The sequence below is a fragment of the Girardinichthys multiradiatus genome, chromosome Y, assembly GCF_021462225.1.
Source record: "Girardinichthys multiradiatus isolate DD_20200921_A chromosome Y, DD_fGirMul_XY1, whole genome shotgun sequence".
NCBI classification, from domain to species: Eukaryota; Metazoa; Chordata; class Actinopteri; order Cyprinodontiformes; family Goodeidae; genus Girardinichthys; species Girardinichthys multiradiatus.
Window position 1 is genome coordinate 36,628,662 of NC_061818.1, and position 25,263 is coordinate 36,653,924.

General features: G+C 40.1%; 2 protein-coding genes across 2 annotated transcripts in view; one reads left to right on the forward strand and one right to left on the reverse strand.

Annotated features, from left to right (window-relative positions):
- The window catches only part of LOC124863749 (voltage-dependent calcium channel gamma-2 subunit), a 93,852-nt gene extending 83,768 nt beyond the window's left edge, over positions 1–10,084 (reverse strand). The window contains exon 1 of the mRNA XM_047358217.1: positions 9,366–10,084. Coding sequence (XP_047214173.1) covers positions 9,366–9,591 — 226 coding nt within the window. The 5' untranslated portion in view covers positions 9,592–10,084. The remainder of the gene's footprint in view (positions 1–9,365) is intronic.
- An 8,364-nt stretch (positions 10,085–18,448) lies between these two features.
- LOC124863896 lies at positions 18,449–25,263 on the forward strand. Its single transcript, XM_047358439.1, has 4 exons — positions 18,449–18,730; positions 20,223–20,816; positions 22,026–22,145; positions 23,178–25,263. Exons 1-4 carry the CDS (start codon positions 18,717–18,719, stop codon positions 24,175–24,177), a joined length of 1,728 nt encoding a protein of 575 aa, XP_047214395.1. The 5' UTR covers positions 18,449–18,716; the 3' UTR covers positions 24,178–25,263.

Here is a 25,263-nt window from a genome sequence, read left to right on the forward strand (position 1 = left end):
ACTTCGTTCTCAGACTGCAGGTTTACTGGTGGTTCCTAGAGTCTCTACAAGTAGAATGGGAGGCAGATCTTTTAGTTATCAGGCTCCTCTCCTGTGGAACCAGCTCCCAGTTTTAGTCCGTGAGGCAGACACCCTGTCTACCTTTAAGGCTAGGCTTAAAACTTTCCTTTTTGATAAAGCTTATAGTTAGAGTCGCTTGGGTTATCCTGAGCTATCTCTGTAGTTATGCTGCTATAGGCTTAGGCTGCTGGAGGACATAATGACCACTTTCAGTCTCTTCGCTACATTCTCACACTACTCTCCAATTTTGCATTATTTGCTGTTATTTTAGCTTTTAACTTTATGTTCTCTCTCTTTTCTCTTCCAAGAAGCTACACCTGGCTTGGCTCTGTGTCTACCTGTGACACCTTTCTGGAGAGCTTCTGCTGGAAATAACTTAATGCTCACCCTCTACCGATGATCCACAAGGCCCTGTCTTTCAGTGTTTAACTCTTTCTCTCTCCTAGACATGGCAATTGACTGAGCTTAACTGTAACTAACTGTATATGCTCTCTTTCTGACTCTAACCTTGAAAACTGGCTCAGAGTTGATCTGTTCTTTCTTTCTAGATGAAACAACTAAAGGAGCAACATCCATTAACATTTACTTTCCCTTCCCATAGAAAGGACTCCTGGATCAGTGCTTCTTTGTTCTCTTTGTGTCTCTGCTCTGTTCTCTCAAACCCAGAGTCGGTCGTGGCAGATGGCCGCTCACTGAGCCTGGTTCTGCTGGAGGTTTCTTCCTGTTAAAAGAGAGTTTTTCCTCTCCACTGTCGCTACATGCATGCTCAGTATGAGGGATTGCTGCAAAGTCAACGCCAGTGACTGTCCACTGTCTCTACATGCTCATCCAGGAGGAGTGAATGCTGCAAGTCACTGACTGGATGCAATCTGCTGGGTTTCCTTAGACAGAAAAACGTTTTATCTGACCCGTGATGATGAAGACAAGACAAGAGATGTACCCCATCCTGATGTAGCAATCCCACACTCTTGATACTAATATATACACACTATTCAAAACGGGACTGCATTGTAAACAACATGTTTACCTCGTAAACATGTCAGAACTTCATGTTCAACCAATACTGCCTTAATTTCCTCCTGTTTAGAATCACATAGTTATCTTATTCTAAATGTTTTCATCATTAGCCTCATAGCATAAGTCATATGACTTAGGCAAATATGCTGTGAAGCTAACAGGAAACAGTTTGACAGCAGTGTTATATTTAAACTAGTGTGGTTATTGTACCAATATGGAAATGTGTGGTTTACATACTGTGTAAATGGGATAATTGTGTTGATTTGATTATAGGTGAGTGGAGCAAAGGTCATTGTTTAAAAGGGCTTAGCATCAATATTTCCAGTTTTCTCCTCTCTGGATGCTGATCATAAAAACTCACCTGGGACTTCTCTACAAACGTGATATGTGGTCTCGTTTCGACACAAAACACAGTTCACTTCTGTGATAAGGACCAAAGAACTGCTTCAACTATCTGCATAACCCAATCACTGCCTGATTACTCGTAAAACTTAATTCAAGAAGAGCCAGAGGGGAGATGAATACTAGTCGTCCTGGCACTCAGCTGCAAACTGACGCCTAATTACCATCTGAAATGTTCAACTCGATTTGACTGAAATTGCAGCAAGTCGCCTGATTATCATCATGTTTTCTCCAGCTGTTTCCGTGCATTTTCTTTTATTTAAAAAGCGTAAACTACTAATAATTAGGTGTACTTGCTTTTTAAGTCCCAATTTCCTGCACAGGAAGTCTTTTGAATTAGAATTTAAATGAATCTAACCCCGGTAAGTGAATGCATTGTCCCTGATTTTCCACTCCTGTTCCCCCTTCAGGGCTGCAGATCATCTGTGAATCACAAATGACAAATCTGGGTTTATTTCCTGCCTAAATGCACACTCACTTCAAAGGAAGAGGCTCATTGTGCTGATACAAAAGCAGTGCCCAGAAACCCAGTGAGCTGAAAGTGTGAAGTGTTTTGATGTCATCCTGACTCTAGCCTGTTTTGTTTGCTGGTTAGATAACGACTTGGCCTGGATAAAGACCGGTCACTTTCACTATTACACTCCAGCTGTGATTAATCCTTCGAGCACCGCTGTAATGACTGCATTGTCTAACACATTAAGCTAAGTGAAAGTACAGTTTGTGTTGCTGATACCTGATGAGCTTCTCAGAAACAGCTCAGGTGTAAACATGATGATCAGATATAAACCTGAGCTGCTAATAAAGCTTTTCTGTTGCAGGTTAATCTTTGTGCAAAAAAATGTTTAGCTATTGCACAATATTGAATTATTGTGGATTTTCTGTAATTCACACAGGCTCAAATATATACAAACATTCACCTAAATCTTTAATAAGTGGTGCTGTGTACTTTAACTTGATAAGAACAAGGCCTATAGTGATCATGATTGACTGGACACAGTTGCTTCTCTTTGCAAAATTGAAAATGACTTGTCTGACAGTGCTTATTTGATTGAACAATACTCAGACCAACTGGAAAATCCAATGAACTTAGTTAAAATCTAAGGAGAATTATATATTCTGAACCGAGAACATCTTTTTGAGCCATTCATAAGCCATTTAGGCTTTCACAGCTAAGACCGCTGTATCAAATGCCAAGCACTGTAGTGGCAGCACAATGCTCTGGGGATGTTTTGCTACCATTGGTACTGGTGCACTGCACAAAGGAGATGGAGAAGGAGGTCGTTTAGAACTTGCTAAGAGGCATTCAATAAAACAATTGCTCACACATTTATTGATTGATTGATTGCACACCCAAATATTTTTTTTTTTTTTATTAATAATTTAATGATTAATAATAATTTCACCCTGGAAAAAGAGTTCAATTAAATAATTAAAAGCGGCAAACTAATATCACATGCATGCCTGTGATGAGTGAGTCATAACTCAAAAAGTTCCTGCTTAAAAATATGTAGAGGGATCAGCGAACGATCACAATCACTGCGTCATTTTGACACCTGGAAATTATTTACATATAAAGCTGACAGAGATTGTGAAAAATAACAACTTCCCTTATCAACCTGCTGCTCAGCACTGAGAACTGAATATAAGTCTATTCTTTGTGTTGTACTGTTCTATAGAGTATAAGTCATTATCCATTTACAGTACCTATATGCAGTAAATGTTCAATATTCTTTAACTAAAAGTAAGAAACATTTATTTGGTTGTAAAAAGGTATTTTGCTGTCTGTACAATAGGAAAGGTTCGTTATTTTTCAGCTTCTACCTTTCTCTACATATGATACAGAAGATTTAGCACTTCCAAATATTGTGACAAAAATTTCAAAAACAAAACAGCTCAATTATTTAATTTTTGAGTAAAAAAAAAGTGAAAAAGTAAAAGCACATCAGACATGCTTGAGGTAGACTGATAGCATAGAACCAACCTATTACAGACTTATGTGTAAAGTATATCGCTGATTATTCCACAGATCACTTCAATATAGCTGATGGAGCTTTTTATTTTCTGTTGTGATGGAAATTCTGTTATTAAGTGTTCCAAAGTGTATAACCTTTGGTTTACCTCACTCCAGGGAACATCTGTGTTAGAGGAGGAAGCTGTAAAAGCCATTATCAGAAGTTTAATGGTTAAGGACATTTGTTACGGTGATGCCTCGGGGAGAGTAGATGGTTGTTCCTAGGTAACCTTCTCACCTCTGAACCCGAGAAAGGTTTGGGGTCGTAAAACACAGACTCTTTGAAGTTGAGATAACACTGTCATGTTCTGGTATAAATACTGTGTGTAAATGTTGTTCGGGGCTCTGTTTCACTGACTAACCTCAGCGTCAGGGTCTTCAAACGCTGAATGCCTTTGAATAAAACTTAAAAAGACAAAGTCCGGATTTTCTCTTGTTATGAGTCAACTTCTACCCACTTTGATAAGAAAATTCCACAACACTGTATAGTTTAGTCTTGAACTGCATGTACATTTTCAGTGAGATCCGGTCTTTAAGCCCATTTTGTGCAATGTTTTTTCACCATTACAGCTACTAAATCCTCAGTTTTGTTAGGAAAACAGCTACAGAAATGGCTGGCTTTTTGATGATTAGTCTATTTGATAATAAGAAAGGACAGATCCTGTAAAAGGAGTACAACTATCTGGTTTATGTTTGTTGAGACAGCATCCATACAGGTAACAAGCACAACTATGCAGCTCCACTTTAGCAACAAACTCAGAGGAAATGCGACAAATGACTGCCAGTACAAAGCAACATTTGGGGGCAAAAGAAATCTGCAACCCTGCTTTGAATCAGGGCAGTTTCTCAAGAGCAAATCCTTCTCAACATAGCAAGATCATTGTCTGTTTGTGTACTCTTACTATTCTGTTATAAGGTCATGATGATAACTTGGTTTGATTAAATGCTTTTTAAATGAAATATGGACTTTTTATGCCGTTATATACATACTCCCATCAGTTGGAAATAGTCCTGTATAGAGCGTCTGCACAGCCTATTCTGTTTGGTGTGGCTCACTCACTGTTTTACTTAACTGTTGCACCAATCTGTCTGCCAGTCATCAAAGTCAACCAGTTTTCCCCTGATTAGGTCAAGCCAAGGACTTCATCTGCTGAAAAGGTTTATTCCTTTTACTGTTTACTAAATACCCTTGGGACATAGGCTTCAATGCATAAAGGGGGATCCTTTCATGTTGGATTCAAAACTACTATGCTAATCAAACAACCTGCAACATGTTTTTGCTTTAATGGTCAATGTTTGTTAAATCTAACTGCTGTGGTCTTTAGAAATAAGATTAAGATCGGCAGGTCAGGCCTCAAATAAAACCAGTTTTGACTGTTTTTTAGCTAATGCTATGTTGACCAGTGTCTGTAGGAAGAATACAACCTAACTGGGTTTCTGCTTGTGTAGGGATGTTATTCAGTGCTGACTTGTGGGCAGAGATCAGTTTGTTTTAAAACCTATCAGCTATAAAACAATAGATTTTGACTGCACCCCATAGCTACACAATCGACTGGAACAATTCACATTAAGCTCTATAATTTATAATTCTATCAAAAACAAACACCCATATTATTACATCATCACAATGGCCATAGGTGAGGGTAGGAACGTGGACTGACCGGTAAATCGAGAGCTTCGTTTTTCAGCTCAGCTCTCTCTTCACCACAACAGACCAGCACAGCACCCCCATTACTGCGGCAGCCGCGCCGATCCGTCTGTCGATCTCCCGCTCCATTCTTCCCTCACTCGTGAACAAGACCCCGAGATACTTAAACTCCTCCACTTGAGGCACAAACTCCCCTCCAACCTGAAGAGGATAAGCCACCCTTTTCCGGTCGAGAGCCATGGCCTCAGACTTGGAAGAGCTGATCTTCATTCCAGCCGCCTCACACTTGGCTGCGAACCACAGGCTGTAGGTCTTGGCTAGAAGGGGCCAGCAGGACCACGTCATCTCCAAAAAGAAGAGACAAAATCCATTGGTTCCCAAACCAGACCCCCTCCGGCCCTTGGCTGCACCTAGAAATCCTAGAACAGGACCAGTGACAAAGGGCAGTCCTGCCGGAGTCCAGCATGCACCGGCAACAAGTCCGACTTAGTGCCAGCAATGCAGACCAAACTCCTTGTACAGAGACCAGATCGCCCCTAATAAAGGGCCCCCGACTCCGTACTCCTGGAGCACCCCCCACAGGGCACCATGAGGGACACGGTCGGTGACGGCTCAGACAAAGAGCGGTTCAAGATGCCTTCATTGGGACCACAAAATCAAGGCACGTGATATTGCCCAGTACGGCGGAGCTGGGGTCCAACCCTGGAGCCAGGTCTCATTGGAGAGCACCTGGTGGCTGGGATGCTCCTCGCGAGGCCATCCCCTAGTGGGCCCACCACCTGTAGGGGGAACCATGAGGGACCAGTGTAAAGAGGATCAGGCAGCGGACGAAGGTGGAGACCTTGACCACCCGATCTCTGGATGCTTAGGCTTGTTGGGACCACAGCCATGGTTACAACATGATAGGCCAGTACAAACTTTCCTGGAACTTTCAAAATAAATTGCAATAACCTACTTCCGGCACAGCCAGGAAACGGGGTAACTGCGGACTTCCTGTGACGTCACTGTCCAAATAAAAGCACCGCTCTTGCTACATCCTGCCTCTTCTACGCCGGTCACACAGGGACCTGGACAGAGAGACCCAGCGCACGAATGTCTCTTTGCTGGCAAAAAGACATAAACTCTTCAACTGGATCTGAGAGTGTCATAAGATCGATCATATGCACTAAGATAAGTACAAATGAATCACTGTCTGTGTATCCGGTAGATTCGTTCATGAACGGGAATTAAGGTACAAGCCTGGCTTGACTTTCTCTCCGAGGCCTGCAGAAACCAACTGTGTTCCCGATCAGAAGGAGGACCGCATCACTGTGGTAACATGCAGTGTGGTCAGCGGACAGAACGTGCCGCCCAGCCACTGCTCCGGAGGTTAGCTGAAGCTAACCCTTTGTTCACAGAGCTTTCTTCAAATGTCGTCGTCGCCCGGACAACTCCTCCTCAACACAATTCAAACGAGGTTAGGGATTGGGCAGAGATATTTAGGATGAAATGATCTAAACGTTTTTCATTTTATGAAATTTGATTTTGTTTGTGTTGAACTCAGCTATCTTGGTCCTAGCAGACTATCTGCAGCACACGTGCTCAGCTTTGTGCTCTGTGTTTGTGTGTTTTTAAAGTTAAGACAAACTTTATTTAGAGGGTGATTTTAAACACAGAAGATTGATCATAATGCGCCGTCCGTGCTTATGCATTTTAACCCTTTTATTGACGGTATTTTTAAAGGTGTGTGTTTGATTCTGGTGCTAAGCTATCAGCTTCTTTGTTAGCTTTCACTGCTAACAGCTAAGAACACGTGCTTGCCTGCTAAAGAATGTTTACCCAGAAAGGTTGTTAGTTTTCAAGCCAGTAAATATTGTGTCCCTAAACATTATTTTACTAAATCTGATAACTAAGAAAACACCATTAAGCCCCATTTCTCCAGAAAGATTTGGCTCTTTTCCAAAACACTTCCTTAAATATTTTATCATTTCCTTAATAATATTTATTTGAATATTATTTTAATAAGTAAAGGCAGCGTTGAGAATTAGTCATTAAGAAGGTTAGTTTCATTCAGCAGATCATTCTTTAAAACATTATTTTAATAAAATAATATTTTAACTGATCTTGCATTGTGAATGGTTGTCTAAACGTTTGCTGATTATTCCTAAGTTGGTTCCAAAACTAACTTAACTTCACTTCCAGATTCTTCAAGATAATCCTTGGTTCTCAAACATAAACATTGCATGGTAATGTTGCATCACTCTTTTTGGTTATGATTTTCAATCATCTTTAATCAACTTGTTTATATTGTACATAGTCCATTAGTCTTCGTAATTCTTTAATTCTGCTTGGTAGTTTAGTTGGATTGTTTTAGCATAGTAAAGAGTTTGTTGATTGAAATATGTTTGACTTTGAGTTGACTTATTTTTGTTAATAAATTCTTGTATTTTAAGAAATTGTGTGAATTCATTCCATGTGTGTGCAGAGTTTTGCTGTTCAATAATGTCAGAGATTGGCTCATCCCTTTCAATTTTGTCCTAAAACCATCGCCTTACTGGGCTGGTATTCACGGGACAACCCTTAACAAACCGAAATATTATTTGATAAAATATTAAATAATATTTTCGGATTCATAATCACAACAGGCTGGTTCATCATAATAGCTTGTGGTCTAAAATAAATGCATGTAAACAAAAACAATTCCTGGCAGCATAAACAGGGAAATTTGAGTCATTTAGGATCCTGCGGCTCAGAGGAAGAGAAGTCCTGAAACTCTAAAGGCTCACAAGGTTAAGTCTGCCTCCTCCCAAGTCTCTCCGCAGTACTATGGCAGGAAACATCTCCTCCATCTGACAAGGCAGACTCTGCAGGTCATGTGGAAACCTGAGATCAGGAGGTGAGGCGTCTTAGAAAGTCCTGAGTGAAGGTCAGAGGTCACATGACAGCTAGTTTTGGTCATGGTGATCAGGCAGATCAGCCCCAAACAACCAGGAAAACAGCACTGCAACTCTAGCCTGATACTTTTAGTTCGAAGAACTGTCCAAACTGCCAACCATGTCTCACAACAGCTTCAGAGGTGCAGATCACCTGCAGCTTTCCTTAATTAGGGTATGATCAGAGAAATTCTCAGACAATAAATCAGACAATGAATTCCTATTTCATTATTTAAACTGACTAAATACGCAGTTTCAGATTGCTTTAATAAGTCCAACCACTGACTTGTTTCACTAACTGAGATAAAGAACTTGAAATAAACTCTACTAATCAGGAATTTTCCCAACTTTCATTGTTAGCCCTGTCAGTTTCATTTTACTCATCTTGCAGTTTTATAAATTAAAAATGGTTTTAAAAGTTTAGAAATGTAATTTTTTTTCAACAATCTAAGATTTTAAACTATTTCATTTTACTAGTGGAGAGTTAACTTCCCAAGGATTGATGGGTTCTGCTTCATTGATCCACAAACATTTGTGTTTAGTTGCTGAAAACTTATCCCACGTTGCAACTGAAACATGACTTTTCGTTGTCAGACTGGATTGTTAATGCACAGATAGGAGTGGAAGGTTATTCAAAGGGAAAAGATTTTATTCCTTGATGTGTCGCTGAATTTCAGTTTCTTCCTCACTAGTTTAATAAACTTGTAATAATTCCCCAAAACTTTGGAAACATAAATAAAATTTGTATTATTTTAAAGCATGGAAAACTGAAATTATCCAATAGCTCATGGTAAAAATTAAGGAACCAATATTCTTCAAACTAGAAACATACGATGTGGTGGAATGGAGAGTTTACTCTCTTCTTGCAGATAAACAGTTGTCTGAGTCCTTAAAATTATGTTAAAATAGATTTTCTTTGCTGGGTTTTTAGATTTCAAGGAGGAAAAAACTCAAAGATTTCCACTAGTTCCATCCTCTTCATGTTTAGTTTCTTACCAGCATCCTAGTTATCCTCCTGTGTGTATTATATTTGAAGGTGTCTCTATGATGAATGTTTACAATCCAGATTAATATTTAGATTTCACCACAAAATGAATTTCTGGTGCATATGTTATTTTTGCAAGTGCATTGAATTGCTGATATTTGGGTCAATATTTACACAGCGTGAGGGTTAAAACATCGCAGAAGTTTGATTGCATCCTTAACTACTAGTTGCATGAAAGAGGAAACTGTGAGTGCAGCCTCACAGTCCGCAGGCTTGGAAAGCTTTAAGCTCCAAGCAGCAAAAAGACGGAGACAGAGAGCTTACTCTTACCTTCCAAGCAGCACGTCCTCCACAGTCCCGAGTGGGTCATGACCTCCTCGTTTTTCTTGCTGGTCTCGTTCTCGCTCATGGACTTGGTCTTGCAGACGCCGCGGGAGTACAGCCAGTAGTCCGTGCCAACCGCGATGGTCATGAGGCTGAAGGCCGCGAAGGCGCCCACCGTGGTCAGCAGCATCTGGACTCCGCGGTCGAACAGACCCATGTTTCCGCATTCCATGAAAGGGGGACCCCCTTTCCTTTTGATGTACAGGAAGTAAATATTTGAAAATTTGCGGGACCAAACCAAACCGAAAAAACGGGCTAGACTCGAGCGGAAGGAGAGGGAGGAAGGAGGAGGAGGATGCGGTAGGAACCTTATGGTTGCGTTTGGGTGAGGACCTCAAAAGAGAAAAATCTAAATAAATTGTGGGTTTATTTGGGTAAACGGAGAGGAAGAGGCAGAAATGTCTCTCCTCTTTGGAAGCTTTCACTTTTCCACTAAAAAAATGCAACAAGGAGACACGAATGATGGCCTGTAGCTGCAGAGGTAGCCCACACTACAGACACTTGCAGCGACAAAAGCTGCAAATGTGGATTAATAACACTCCAGATCAGTTAGAGCCTGAAGAGGCTGAATTAAAGATAGAGAAACTAGAGAGATGGTTTGCTCTCTGTAGACCCAGAAAAAAGAGGACAGCCAGTTTATCAAAGTTAGAGCTGAATTTGGATGAGCTCAGATGGAGCAGAGATGATGAGAGTAATGGCAGGCTTACAGTACAACAGTTCAATATTAGTTTAGTCAAAGGTTAGAACGCTGCGTTTACTGTTAGAATCCAGATCCAAAGCTAGTCCACAGAGGAATATTAGTAGGCAATTATTAATAATTATATTCTAGAGGGCTTTGTTAGTCGGTTAAGGGTCATAAACGAATGACGGAAGGCATTCGTCTCATTTTAACAGAAGAGATTAAACAAATGAGTTGATTCAAGTCCTGCGTGGAAATAAAATCTCTTCCTTGGGTGTTTTGTAACAGGAAAATCGTTTTACAAATCAACACTGTGGGGTGAGGAAATCAAGGCTTAACCATAAAATTAATTCATTAGCAGGCCAGAAAACGAAATGTCACATAAAATACAAGAAATAATACGAATGAAAAAAAAAATTAACCGCTCAGATTTTCCTTTTTTCTAAAATTTTGATCTCCAGTTTCCATATGGAGCCTTATAGCTCTGGGCAGGTTTCCGCCGAAAATGGGGGTCTACGGTCAGTGGAAGCTCGGTCGTCGAAGATCCGGAGAGAGCGGGGAGCATCCAACAAGGCAAGCCGACCATCACTCGACATAGAGCCGGCAGACGAAGAAGGAGGACGAAGAGTCGGTGTGGGCGCCGCCGCAGCCGGGGATGCTGATGGAGGAGGAGGAGGATGGTGCTGATACTGCCGCCGCCGCCGCTGTTGCTGCTGCTGCTGCTTGGGTATCCAAATTCACCGTGGCAGGATCACACCCAGGACAGTCCCGTTGGTGTAGTAGCCCTTGCGCCATGTATTGGGAAGAAAAAAAGAGCTCGGATGAACGTTGCAATGCCCCCCTCTGATTTCTCCTCCTCCTCCTCTTCGTCCTCTGCTCCTTTCTCTCCTTTGCGCTCTCGGATGCAGGTTTGGTCGCTTTGCAGGAAGAGAGGAGAAAAAAAAATCTATATTACACAATCAGGAGAGGGAGACGCGTAGGTCCACAGACAGCGCCGGTGTTGTCACGATGTGAGCGTGAGCGGCGCTGTGCAAGCGTTCAGACGCTCACTTCGGCTTCTCTCTGCCTTTGCACGGATGCTGAGTGATATCAGTTTGCAGAAGCAGCTCTGGATGCTGCAGGTTAGTTTTCTGGGGCCTCACATTGAAATCCATGCAGCTATGAAGGCTCGCATTTGGAAAGACATTAAAGATGTCTCTTTGTGTGATTTTCTCTCTCTACCTTTTCACTTTTCTTAAATGGTGGAATACTGAGCTGCCCTTGTGCGTGCAGGATGAGATTTTCGCATTTCTGCCTCGTTATTATCGACCGGTCCAATTGTTGCAGCGGTCTCTCCCGTCCTCTCCCCCGAAGCACATCCAACTTCTCTTAATTTATTCGCTCTCACCCTGCGAAATAATGTTCAGGCTACAGTTTACATTTCGTTAGTCTATAGTCTATATTTAATGATAATAAGATGCGCAGAAGGACAGGGATGTCAAGACTTAATTTGCAGCGCAAACCAGCCTTTAATCATGCCTTGAATACTTGATCTAATAATACCGTTTAAGGGTATTTCTTTTAACGACAGATATTTGATCTATTAATGCGTTGTTTTAATCAGAACAGTGAGTGAACCTGTGGTGCTGAAAAGACAGCTCCCTGCAGCTCCCCCTCTGTGGAGTTTGTCGCCCTCTGATGCCAAAGCATCTTAAATGCAACGAGTCAGAAAAGATCAAATGTCCTCTTTTAAAATTACTTTACATCTAAAGTTACACAAATATACTCACAAATAAATGTGACAGTACTCCAACTATAGTTAAAATAACTTATGTACCTTTTATTCCAACTATAAACATAAAAGTGCAATGTGTGTAATGGCTTCCTGGTACTGCTGGAACAGAATGTTCTGTCTCATTAATGCGAGTAAATATCAAACTGTTTCATAACTGCAACTAAAAATATTCTGTAAGGATCAAACTCCGCATATTTCTGCTTAGTGACTTATTTGATAGTTCGAGGGCACATTAAAAAAGCAACAAAATACAACTCGAGTCACAAAATATTTGACAAATTTACATTGAACTGAAAAAAAAATCAATATCATGAAATAGAAGTGCACTGATCAGGCTTTTCTTGGCTGCTACACATCCATCCATCCATCCATCCATCCATCCATCCATCCATCCATCCCTAAATGGATTCCAGAACCAGTGGTTCCATATAAAAAAGGAGACACGGGTCTGTTAGACGCTGCTGAGCAAACTTGGCATCTTCGTGGCCTCAAGCCTCATATCTATTTTGATCTGTACAGACCATCTGAATCACAGAGCCAAATCATGGCCTAAGCTGCACAAGATCCTGCAATAGTCAGGTATGTAGACAGAAAAATCAATGGGGGACAAAGCAGCCAAATTATGAATGTCATTATGAGGGTTTTGTCAAACATCTTTCTGCTTGTCTGCTCTTGTACTTAAAACTTAAACGTCATATGAATTAGTCACCATATCAGTCATGACTGATACATAAAGCATTAACCAGTATCTATGTCACCTTTTGAGCAGAGACCAAACATCATTGCTGTAATGTGAATCCAAAACATTTTGTCACTCTGTTAGATGTGGGACAAGACCCAACTGTGATGGGGATGGAAGTGCCGTCCTGAAGCAGTGTCAGAAAAAGTTGACTGTGCAGGTATCCTTTGCAAAAAAAAAAAAAAAAAAAAAAAGGGTGCACATGTCAGATAGCAGAGGAGCTCCGGTCAAACATGTTTGGACAGGTGGGTTTCTGCTCACTTCAGCACTTAGTAACACTGTGATTTTGACTTCATACCATGATGAGACATCAAAACATGATACTTGAACGGTTTATGAAGTAAACTGTATGTTATATTGGCATATAAAAATGGCGTTCATTCAAAAATATATGTTTATCTGAATCTGTGAAAATACACACACAATAGAACTATTGTATCTCTATTGAACTCCTGGGCTCCAGCTGAATCCTTTCTCTGTAAATTTTGCATGTTCTCTCCATGCACACATACTGTAGGATGTTGTGAAGTCATTCATTGTTTCAGTCCAGCCTCTGAACCCTATCCAGATGTTTCTGAGGGCTATCACAGAGAAACTGTTTAACTTGAAAGGATATATAACCCATTAAAGGTGGGAAAACATTTAAAATTATTTATCATGGTCTCCGTTTTTTACACCACAAAGATAAATGCATTCTCAATTTAGACAGATTTTTTCTATAACTGTGATCTGTTTATGTGTCTCTGGGCTCAGCTTCTTACACTCTAACACCCATCATATCTTAAATGTTGTAGCTGGAATCCTATCTGAACTAAATGCTTTCATGTCATCTAAAGATAAATCATTATTTATTTCTTCTTTACATTTTCTAATAAAACCCAGAGTCCTGACAGTAACTGACATGAGAAGCAGATGTCAGTGAGTAAATCATCCATGTGCAACTATGTAATCCCAGGAGGAGAAATAAATTCGTTGGTTGTGGACAACATTAAGATACTTTTCTGTATGTCCAGTTGATGTTTTGTAGTATGTTTGCGTGTGAGGACACTGCCATGTCAGCAGCATTTCGACCCTGATCCTCGAGTGTCTGCGCTTCACAGAGTGCAGCTGAGTGAGCATTTTGACATGAATGTCCCTATGCACCTTCCCCCACACACATACACACACACACACACACATCAAACACATGTAAAGCCTACAGCTCTGCTCTATGTGTCCTGCAGCTGCTCCTCGTAGATGACAGCTCCTGGGCTGGGGCTGAGTCCTGTGGTACTTTAAGAGACCTGATGGGAAGCACCACTTCAACCTTAAACGTCAGCAACATACATACATACAACATCACCATATATAAATATACAGTATATATACATACATATGTATATATATTGAGTGCTGTACCAGAAAGGCCGACCCAGTTTTCCAGGCGCTCTAATAAAATGATCAACAGTGTCGAATTCTGCACTAAGGTCCAATAATACCAGCACTGTGGTTCTTCCACAGTCTGCATTTATACGGATGTCATTGAACACCTTGACAAGAGCCGTCTCTGTACTGTGGTGAGCAGGAAGCCTGACTGGAAGACATCGAAGCGGTTGGTCATTGTTAGGAAGTTGTTTAACTGTTGAAACAGAGCTTTTTCAATAATCTTACTGATGAAGGGAGGTTTGATATAGGCCTGTAGTTCTGTAGTAGCAGCTTGTCCAAATTGCTCTTTTTCAATAGAGGTTTGATAATTGCTGTTTTTAGGGCCTGGGGGAAAACATCTGACAAAAGGGACGTGTTTATTATTTGTGTTAAATCAGATGTTATTACAGGCAAAGCTTTCTTAAGGAAAGCTGTGGGTAAAACATTGAGACAGCAGGAAGAAGAGCTTAGTTGCTGTACGATTTCTTCTAAGATTTTATAGTTTTTTTGGTGAAATGGGAAATTTAGTCAAAATCAGTTTTAGTTGGAGACAACATTGGTCCTGGAGTTGATGTGGATGTGCTGACTGCCTCTCTGATCTTTTGGGTTTTTTCAGTGAAGAAGTTAACAAATTCATTGCAGGCCCTGGTAGAGTGGAGTTCAGATGCTACAGTTACAGGAGGGTTTGTTAAATTGTCGACCGTGGCAAATAATGCATGAGCATTGTTAATGTTTTTGCTGATGATCTCAGAAAAGAAAGATTCCCTTGCATTTTTCAGTTGTAGGTTATATCTGTATAGTCTCTCTTTATAGATCATATAGTGAACCTGGAGTCCAGTCTTTCTCCACCTGCGTTCAGCTTTTCGACACTCCTTTTTTTCACTTCTGACTGGTGGAGCACTTCTCCACGGAAACATTTTCTTCCCAGAAACGACTTTCACTTTAATTGAAGCAATTGAATCAATGATGTTCGAGATTTTAGAATGACAGTTATCTCCCAGCTCATCTACAGTGTTACAGGGCAAAGTGGAGGTAGAAGAGTAAATCTGGTCAAAGGTTTCAGCAGCACCGTCCTTAAAGATGCGTTTTCTTATAATGTCTCTTTGGCAAACTGAGTCATTGCAGATGATGCTTTCAAAAATAACAGAAAAGTGGTCAGATAGAGCAACATCAGTTACAGACACCTTGGAAATGTTTAGACGCTTAATGATGATCAAGTCCAAAATATGTCCCTGTTTGTGCGTTTGCTGTTTAACATGTTGAGTCAAACCAACATTTCTAAGAGTGTCACATAGATCTATTGGACTTCTGTCTTCAGGATTGTCCAAGTGAATGTTGAAGTCTCCCACAATAATTAAACAGTCATAATCAACACATATCACAGATAAAAACTCATTAAAATCACTGAAAAAGTTTGTTTTGGACTTAGAAGGCCTGTAAATATTCAAGAACATTGTTTGGACCGGGCTCTTTACCTGGAGAACCAAATATTCAAAAGAGTCAAATTTGCCCAGAAATACTTTTTAACACTCTAATAAATCTTTAAACAAAGTGGCCACCCCTCCACCTTTTCTTTGCTGTCTGCTCTCACAAAAAAAATTGAGGCGTCGACTCTATCAGAATAGGAGCTTCATTAAATTCATGTAACCATGTTTCTGTTAAAAACAGAACATCAAGATCGTGGTCAGTAATGAAGTCATTAATTAAAAATTATTTTCTTGACAGAGATCTAATGTTCAATAAAGCCAGTTTATATGACTTAGTTGCTGATATTAACTCTGTGTCTGGTTGTACCTGACAGTTTATGGCTTTTTTGATTGTTTATTACTGTCTTTTATCCTTTTGGCTTTGTTCTTTCTGTCACGTATAAGCAGAGAGATTTTACAACTATCTCCTATTAGGGGCCCATGTCATAATAAAGCTGGTTTCAGCATGAGCAAAACGGTACAACAACAGTTATAAAGGTCAAAAAACATTCATTAATTTAAGTAACCAACCTATTGTTTTGAGAAAGACACTCTAATTGCTAAACAAATGGTTCAGTTAGACAAGACCACAGAATCCAGCTGGCCAGATGAAGTCAGCAGGAGAGCAAAGGGTTTTTGTAAGTCAGTGGTCATAATCGTGAAAAAGGTTGGCTCACGCTGCACTGCAAAGTCACCGACTCAATGCAGTTGGTTGGGTTTCCTTAGATAATCAGCTTTTAACCATTTGGCATCATAAACTCAACCTAACTGCAACTGAATTTGAGTCTGTGTATCTGACGGGGTTTTAATTGGATTGGTCTGATTTGATTATGTATTTCTGGATAATTATTGGACCTTTTTGCCAAATAGAGTACCTTTAGATGACATTTGTTATGGACTGGTGCTAAGAACTATTATCTATCTATCTATCTATCTATCTATCTATCTATCTATCTATCTATCTATCTATCTATCTATCTATCTATCTATCTATCTATCTATCTATCTATCTATCTATCTATCTATCTATCTATCTATCTATCTATCTATCTATCTATCTATCTATCTATCTATCTATCTATCTATCTATCTATCTATCTATCTATCTATCTATCTATCTATCTATCTATCTATCTATCTATCTATCTATCTATCTATCTATCTATCTATCTATCTATCTATCTATCTATCTATCTATCTATCTATCTATCTATCTATCTATCTATCTATCTATCTATCTATCTATCTATCTATCTATCTATCTATCTATCTATCTATCTATCTATCTATCTATCTATCTATCTACCTACCTACCTACCTACCTACCTACCTACCTACCTACCTACCTACCTACCTACCTACCTACCTACCTACCTACCTACCTACCTACCTACCTACCTACCTATCTTGATGTCAGCTTAATCCACCATGAATTGTTGTCTCTCTAACCAACAGATCTTCCCTTGTATTTTTCTGCTCACACAGTCATCCTCTATCCCAGCAGAAAGGACACACATTGTCTTCGCTTTTGTCGTCATCTGCAGTTGTTTTCTGTCTGTAGACTGGCAGAACCACAAGTCATGGTTCATGTGCAGAGGAATACTTTAGCATAAGTAGTAGCAGTAGTGCCACGCTCGTTGGCACCCCTAGCATTTATAGTTTGTTTAACCTACTAAAGCAAAAAGGAAGATAGTTTCTTCTTGTAACATTTCAGATGTTTGAAGGAAACAGATAAATGGATCTTTAATTGTTCTTCTTTGTGTGATCTCTCATCCAGAATTCTGGGTCCCGTCTGATGAACTGTTCACTTTAGCTCAACCCACAGGTTTTCTATAAGATGTAGGTCTGGGGATTGTGATGGCCATGGCAAAAGATTGATTTTGTGTCTAAAGAAAGAGCCAACTGTGACACATTTTTGGTTTACTGGTCGGGTCCACCAGAACTATTTTTAGAATTCCCTGCTTTTTTCAATTTTTTATTAATGATGCTATGCACGCTAAAAAAAATCCCAGGACTTTTGGGAGAGAACCGGCCCCACAGTATCACAGATCCTCCACCATACCTAACATTGGGAACAAGATGCTTTTCCAGGAATTCATTAATTTTGATGTCAGGCCCATGTGGACTGTTTGTTGCTGAAAAGATCAGCCTTGGTCCCATCTGCCAGAAGCAGATGGTTCCAGTTAAGTCCCAGTACTGTTTGTCAGATTCAATATTTTTGTATTTCTGCTTGTAGAACAGAAAAACGTGTTACAGGCATGCATCCTAAACAACCTGTTGGCATGCAAATCATATCTAATGGTTGTTATGGAGACTATTTTCAGGTAGCCCTTTTCTGGCTTTTGAGGATCAACAAACACCTGCCTTACTGTACAGCATGTTCTCTTGTTTTTCCCATTTAGAACTTTGAAAAGTAAAGTATGGGGTTCAGAACTGAAAAGGTTTGCAAATTATGATGTGTGCCCTTTAACTGTCAGCCGGCGGATGACCTGGAAAAAACGTGATGCCAAAATAGAGGGCGGAGTTTGCCTTAATGGGGTGCATGATCATGTTAAAAATCGACCTGTCAGAACAACTTAGCGTCTTATTATTTCTTAACCCGCTGACAACGCGAATGACTACTAATTTAACTAAACATTGTAAAATAGTGAACTCCTGTAGACTCCGCTCACCCGATGCGCCACTCCGCCCGTCGGCTGACAAATGGGGCGCAGCCAGAAAGTTATCGAAGCATGCTGCATCCCGAGCCTAAACTTCACCATAATAAGCGCTGCTGCATGAACCTTTCAGAAACAATGCTGTGGATTATAATCATAATGATAAACTAGATTCTGGTGAACGGAACAAAAAAAATCTGTTTAAAGATAATATTAAAGGAACACTTGTCTGTGATTGGTTGACGCAATTAGCTGAGTTGGTCTGATTGGTTGTTGGAGTTTCGACTGTTTGTATTAGACTGACAACTCCGCACTTGAACCGCAAAACAAACACGGGTCAGCAGATTGCGGAGTTCTGAACGGGTTAACATGGGAGGGTGCGGTTCAACCTGCTGATGTGGAGGAATATAAAACGAAACCGAACCCAGATGCGGCCAACCCAAAAACTTTGTGAACGTTGTCAATCCGACCCTTTTTATTAGACCTCTGCATGAAGCCTTCTGTCGGCTCACAGTTCTTGTTCTATTCGTACAGGAAACGGTCTGATTCTGAAGGAAGTGAGGAGCGCTCTGAGAAAGATGTCTGCGGCAAGGTAAAATCTTTGTTTTCCTGCTCAGAAAAGCGATCCGATAAACTGAACTCAGCACCTGAAACAAGCTGAATAAAACCTTGCGGCGCGACTGCGTCGAGTTTTCAAACTTTTACATACAAACATGCAATAGGTTATTTATTTTTATGCAGCTTGTCTTGTAAACTCGGCTGTTATTGCTAATTTAAAGTCTCTAAAATTCCTTAAATCAGTTTTTCTTCAGGATAAAGAAAAGCGTCACTTGTCTGTATTAAAAGAGTGAAGTAAATGTAGGAATGGTGGAGTTTTGGTTTATTGTGGGACAAACCTTGATCCATGCACAATTCAGTGAGTCTTAGGGACGTCTAGTGGTCAGTTCCTGAAACTGAGTTCGACTAATGCAAATTGTTTAACTCTTAAATGAGACATTTCGGTTTACTGAAGAGGCGTCTGCTGCTTCTGTAATGTAACGAACCTGAACGGATAGAGTTGTTTGCCTGTTTTGCTGTTTTAGGAGTTTCACGGTGATTTGTAGACCATAGTTTTGAAGTTTTGGTCATATGTGTATTTTTGTCAATGCATCGATGCCTTTAAGGTTTCTGTGCCTAAATAGGTCACGATAAAAGAAGTATTTGTGTGGATTTAGTAAAGAAATCATAAAAAAGATAACCATGCTGTTGTTGAAACTGTAGAAGTCCTACATATTTTAAGTGGACCTGCCACACGTGTTTTGCATATTATCTGTTTGTAGATCTCAGGAGCAGAAAAAGGCTCAGTCAGGACAGGGAAGTTAAAAGATGGTGGCGAGCATTTGTTGGATTTTTGCTAAAGGCTGCTGCTCTGTAATGGTTTAGAGGCAGCTAGACACTGATTGCTCCAAATACTGTAGTTTTGGAAGTTATTGATGTGTCTCTAACATGTAATATCTGTCTCTTTGATACTCTGCCTTTCACCACGTCACCAGTGATGGAAAGTATCAGTATCCAGATTTCCTATAGAGCCTATCTGAGTGTTCAGATGAGAATAAGGTAAAGACAGCAGCTCCTGAGGATCTGTTGGCACAGTCTCTATGGGGTAGTGGCTTCAGTGTTATGGTCAACACAGCCTCGCCTAAGTGACTGAGATGAAAGGTTTTACAACTGGAGAAATGACAACAGTCTTTACACATTCACAAAATGTTGCTTGAACAATGGTGTCTTTCATTGCTTGAACAATGGTGTCTTTCATTGCGTATTACTTCTCACATCAGGAGTTTTTGGATCGTCTGAATCTCTGTCATTGTTGTGTCTGTACATTCTGTCAGATTTGCTGCTTGTGTCTTTCAGTTTTATTCCAAATTTAATCCAGATGTACCCCAGCAATGCTTTTATGTGACTAAACCTGCAGGATGATTTAGTAAAGGACAAAGACTAAAACGCAAAAAACATCTTTCGAAATGTCAGATTGTATTGTCTTAACAAGGTATTCTTTATTTCTGCTGTTAAACTTCCTATATAAATGGTGCTTTGTTTCACAGGAAGGAACTACACGAGGCTTTGTGCCACTACATCACAGATACACTCACCTACATGCAGCTGGTGAGGGGGTTCTGTGAGATGTTCTCTAAATGGAAGCTGTGGAGGAAAAAAGAATTTGAAATGATGACAGACATCAAAGAAAGGGCTGACAAAATTGATCTAAATTTCAGCCATGTCACTCAGTCAGACAACAAAAGGAGGGCGTTTGGCGAATATTTGAAGAACAAGTTCACTGGAATGACAGCAGACCGCAAGTTAGCAGAGCTGGACAGTGAGCTGGCTGAGGTGTTGAAGGACACGCTAGATGGTCTGGAGAAGCTGGACTGCTTCCTGGATGCAGTGGAGAAGCTGGCAGTCACCTCGTTGCACGTGTTCACAGTAAGCCAGGTGTTACACCTGCCAGAAGACATCAACTCTGACCATGTTCAGGCTGTCATCACTGCTGCACGTCTCATCTGCCCTCTCCTCCTGGTGTTTAAAAGAGACGCAAGCTCCTTCTTCCTGCCTAAACTTCAGAATGTGGATGTGCTGGCATATCAACTGGACAGATACATTCAGACCACCAAAAAAATCTGCGAGAAGATGGAGAAAAGGTAACATCACAAATGAAGATAATACAGTGTGTTTATACCCCTTATACTATTCCACAACCAGAAACGTCCATGCGTTATATTGGGATTTACCATGACAGACCAACACAAAGTAGTGCATAATTGTGAAGTGCAAAGAGAAATTATACATGGCTTTAAGATCTTTTAACAAATAAACATCTTTGGTGTGCATTTGTATTTAGCCCCACCAAGTCATTGCTTAGTAGAACTAACAAGTCTTTAAGGTATGTATCTACCAGGTCTGCACAATTGTAAGATGAAACTTTTGCCTATTCTTTTTTGCAAAATAGCTGAAACTTAATCCAATTGGACGGAGAGCATCAGTGAATATACTTTTTAATTCTTCTTCTCAATCGGATTTAGGCCTGGACTTTAACTAGGCCATTCTGACAATTTAACATGCTTTGATCTAAACTACTCCATTGTAGATCTGGCTGTATGTTTAGCATTGTTGTCCTGGTGAAAGTTAAATCTCCACATCGTCTCAGATCTTCCAGGATTCCCACATATTTTGCACCCCCCCTTTTTTCCCATTAACTCTGACGAGCTTCACTGTCCCTGCTGAAGAGAAGCATCCCCACAGCATGATGCTGCCACCTCCACTTTTAATAGTGGGGGTGGTGTGTTCAGGGTGATGTATCATGTTTCTGCAAGACACCCACCTTCATTATTTGTGTAGTGCACAACTAATAGTTGTACTGTCAACTGGGATATCTCCAGCTCCTCCAGAGTTACCATGGTGTCCTTGCCTGACCTTTTCAGGTGATGAGATGGTGAGATGTTAAAGGGTGAGGAATTAATTTATAACCTAATCTTGCTTAAATGTCTTCACAACTTTCACCCTTGACCTGTCTGGGATTAAATTACACTCTGTTTACTAATTTGGTGACTTCTGACAACAACTGTTTGTGTTGGACTTTATTTAGAGGTATCAAACTAAATGAATATGAATATAAATACATGTTGCAGTTTTCACATTTTTATTTGTGAAAACATGTGAAAACAATGAATAATTTTCCTACCACTTCACAATTATGTACTATCTCATAGAGCACCGAGGAAATAAATTGACGCTGGTGGTTTTATTGTGTGTGGGGTGGGGCAGGGGTATGAACACTTTTGTAAGGCACTGAGGTATTTGATGTACAGAACTACAATATCCTGTAAAAGAGTGACTGTGTCTTTTAACAGCTGCCTCAGTGACCTTTCCTCAGAGATGATCAATGAAGCTGTGCTGAACCTTGACGTGGATTTATCTGAAAATGATGTTCAGAGGATGGTTGATCACATAAATCAGCTCGATCAAATCAGGTATGTTATAACATTTAATTTATAGACTGGATAAGGTCAATGGTTCTCCAGGGTTTCTATGGAGGTTTTATTAGGGCTTTAGCTGCTTTTTCTGTCATTTTCTATCATCATTCAGACTTAAAAGAGGCTCCTAAAGTTATGGAACGTAAGCAGTATCAGAGTTCTGATAAAAATAAACAAGAACATATGATGCAACCTGTGTTGGTTCCTCGTGTGCTTGGTTCTGAAACTGCATGAGCTGATTCCCTCCATTTCCTAAAGACAAGACCATTAGATACTGTTGGAAATTGTATGTAGATCTGAAACTTTTCTGCTGTTTTTGTCTTCTTTTTTATACTAAACTCATGGTACTACGGATAGGTATACAAACAGGACAAAACTGGTTAGTGGAAGCTTCTTAAGTGGTCTGAAGGCTTTCAATCACTTCCTAAGTGGCAGAAATTGGTTCACTATTTTTATAAAATTTTCAAATCTCAAACTCATTTTTATTTTCTGATATGGTAAGGCTTCTTGGTTGTTCAGTGACCTTTTGGTCCCTCTTAGAAGTACTGGTTCAGTAACTCGTGGTGCATCCAGTGGGAATTGTTAGTGGATTTTATGAAAAAAAACTTCTCTGGAGAGCTGATCTAAGGACCTTCTTACCATTTTCATTAAAATGAACTCTGAATGGCATAACTTTATATCAAATCTAAAGAAGATTGTAAAAGAGGAACAACTATAAAATCAAAAATGGTTGCATCTGTTTATTATTTAATTTCATTGTATTGTTTTTTTGTTTCTACTGTGGGGTGCTAATTAGTGTAATTCATTAACTATGTTTGTAAACCTGTTTATGTAATCATAAGCCCAACCAGGGACATATATTATTAATAAGCCTATAAAATAAACTTATAAAGGGAAGGAAATCAAATCAAATCTTGGATAAATATCTCTAAAGAATTTTACACCTATTTTTTTCAGTGACATGTCTTAATTATTCAATTTTTTATCTGAAATGTATTCCGTCTTTCTGTCTTCATTTCGTCCTTTCAGGATGGATCCAAACTTTCGAATGGTGTTCCTGTTTCAGGAGGATTCGTATCATGACTTCATAAAGGAATTTAGCGAGAGTCAGCCGAGGATGTCGGACTTCCTAAACGAGCTGGAGGTGAATGCTGTTCAGCTAGACAGCATGAACAAAGGAGCAAAGATCTCCAGTGTGGTGGGCAGCTCAGTGGGAGCAGTCGGAGGTGTGCTCTCCATTGTTGGGTTTGCGTTAATGCCAGTCACAGCAGGAGCCTCTCTAGTCCTGACCATGACTGGAATCGGGATGGGCGTGACCAGCGGAGTCAATAGCATTGTCACCACCGCCACAGAGGTGGGAGTTAATCGTACACACCAAAGGAAAGCCAGCGAAGTCCTCCAAAGCTTCATGGAGGACGTGATGAAGCTGCAAGCTTGCCTGGAAGAGGTGACGCAAAAAACAATCTCCAAAACCGAGACAAGTGAGACTAATGTGGCTCTGGGAGTCACCAAAGTTATTTGTAAATTTGGGGCAGTTGGGAAAAGCATTGATTCAATTGTTGATCTAGCTTCTGCTGCCAAACTATTAAAAGCTGAAGAGGTTGTTTCAAATGTTGGTAAAGTGGCGGCTCAGGAAGGAAATGCGCTGCGTAACATTCCCAGGTTAGCCTCAGACATCCCAGATGTTGGTCAGGCAGCCGTTAAAGGATCTGTTGCTGCGTCCAAATCAGTCAGAGCCGGAATGATCGCAGTCAACGCTCTTTTTCTCGGCATGGATATCTTCTTCATCTGCAAGGACAGCATCAGTCTGGCCAAAGGCAGCGAGTCAGAGGTGTCGCAGTTCATCAGAGCCAGAGCTGTTCTGTGGAGCTCAGAAATGGATTCATGGAAGAAGATCCACGACGCTCTGAATGATGGCCTGCTGACATCTGGGAAAAACGAAGCTGTGCTCGAAACACCTTTTTATCCCGATGTTGAGATGGGAGAAAAAGTTCAGTTTGATGAGGTGGATGAAAAACAGACTGTGTGATACAGTTTAACATGGCGTGCCTCATATAACTACTGACATTTTCAGATGAAAAATCAACTCTCTAAAATCAGTAAATGTAGCTTCAATCTTTTACAGCTGGTTGTAAATAAATGTATATTGTTTTTTATGTTATATATGCTTTCTTGACTGAATTATGAACTATTTTATTAAACCTGTTTCAGAATCAGAATCAGATTCAGAAAAGCTTTATTGCCAAGTACGTTTTTGGACATACAAGGAATTTGTTTTGTTTTCAGCATTCATTTTGTTCTGTAGATTTTACATCATAATAAATTTAAAATAAAAGCACTAATATAATCAATCTGTATTGGAAAGTAATCGTGCAGCATCAGTTCATTAATTCTTCGGAAGCACTGATGTATGGTTTTAAAATATGAGAACACTGTTAATGCAAAGGGGCTGCACGGTGATGGCACTGTTGCCTTGCAGTAAGAGTGTCCTGGGTTCGAATCCCACCCTGGGGTCCTTGTTCCATGTACTTCCTGTGTGTGCGTGGGTTCTCTCCGGGTACTCTGACTTCCTCCCATAAAACATGACCATTAGGTTAATTGGTCTCTATATTGCCCCCTAGGTGTGAGTGCTTGTGTGAAAGTTTGTTTGTTCTGTGTGTCTGTGTTGCTCTGTGATGGACTGGTGAGCTCTCCAGGGCATAACCCGCCTCTCGCCATCATGGACGATGGATGGATAGATGTTAATGCAGACCAACAGACTTTATTTTTATTGGATTGCATTGTGATGCTGCTAGTCGTCACCACTGTCCTGTTGCAGGGTATTAAATCACTGCTTGTCCTGTGTTTTATGCTGAAAATAAAATGTTTTTTCAGTGTTCTCTTTTTCTTGCATAATAATATTTTGTACATATTGTTTGGTGCATCTCTTCTTGAGATCAAAAAAAGCCTAATTTCAATAAATGTGTTGAAATTCAATATATCTCTATGAAAATGGCTATATGAGCTGTAAGGATGGACACTGTCTAATAATATTCTTGATGTAATGTTAAGGCGAAGATGAGTGGCTTAGTTAAAATGCCATTTTTTAAATGCCAATAAATACTTTGAAAATGTT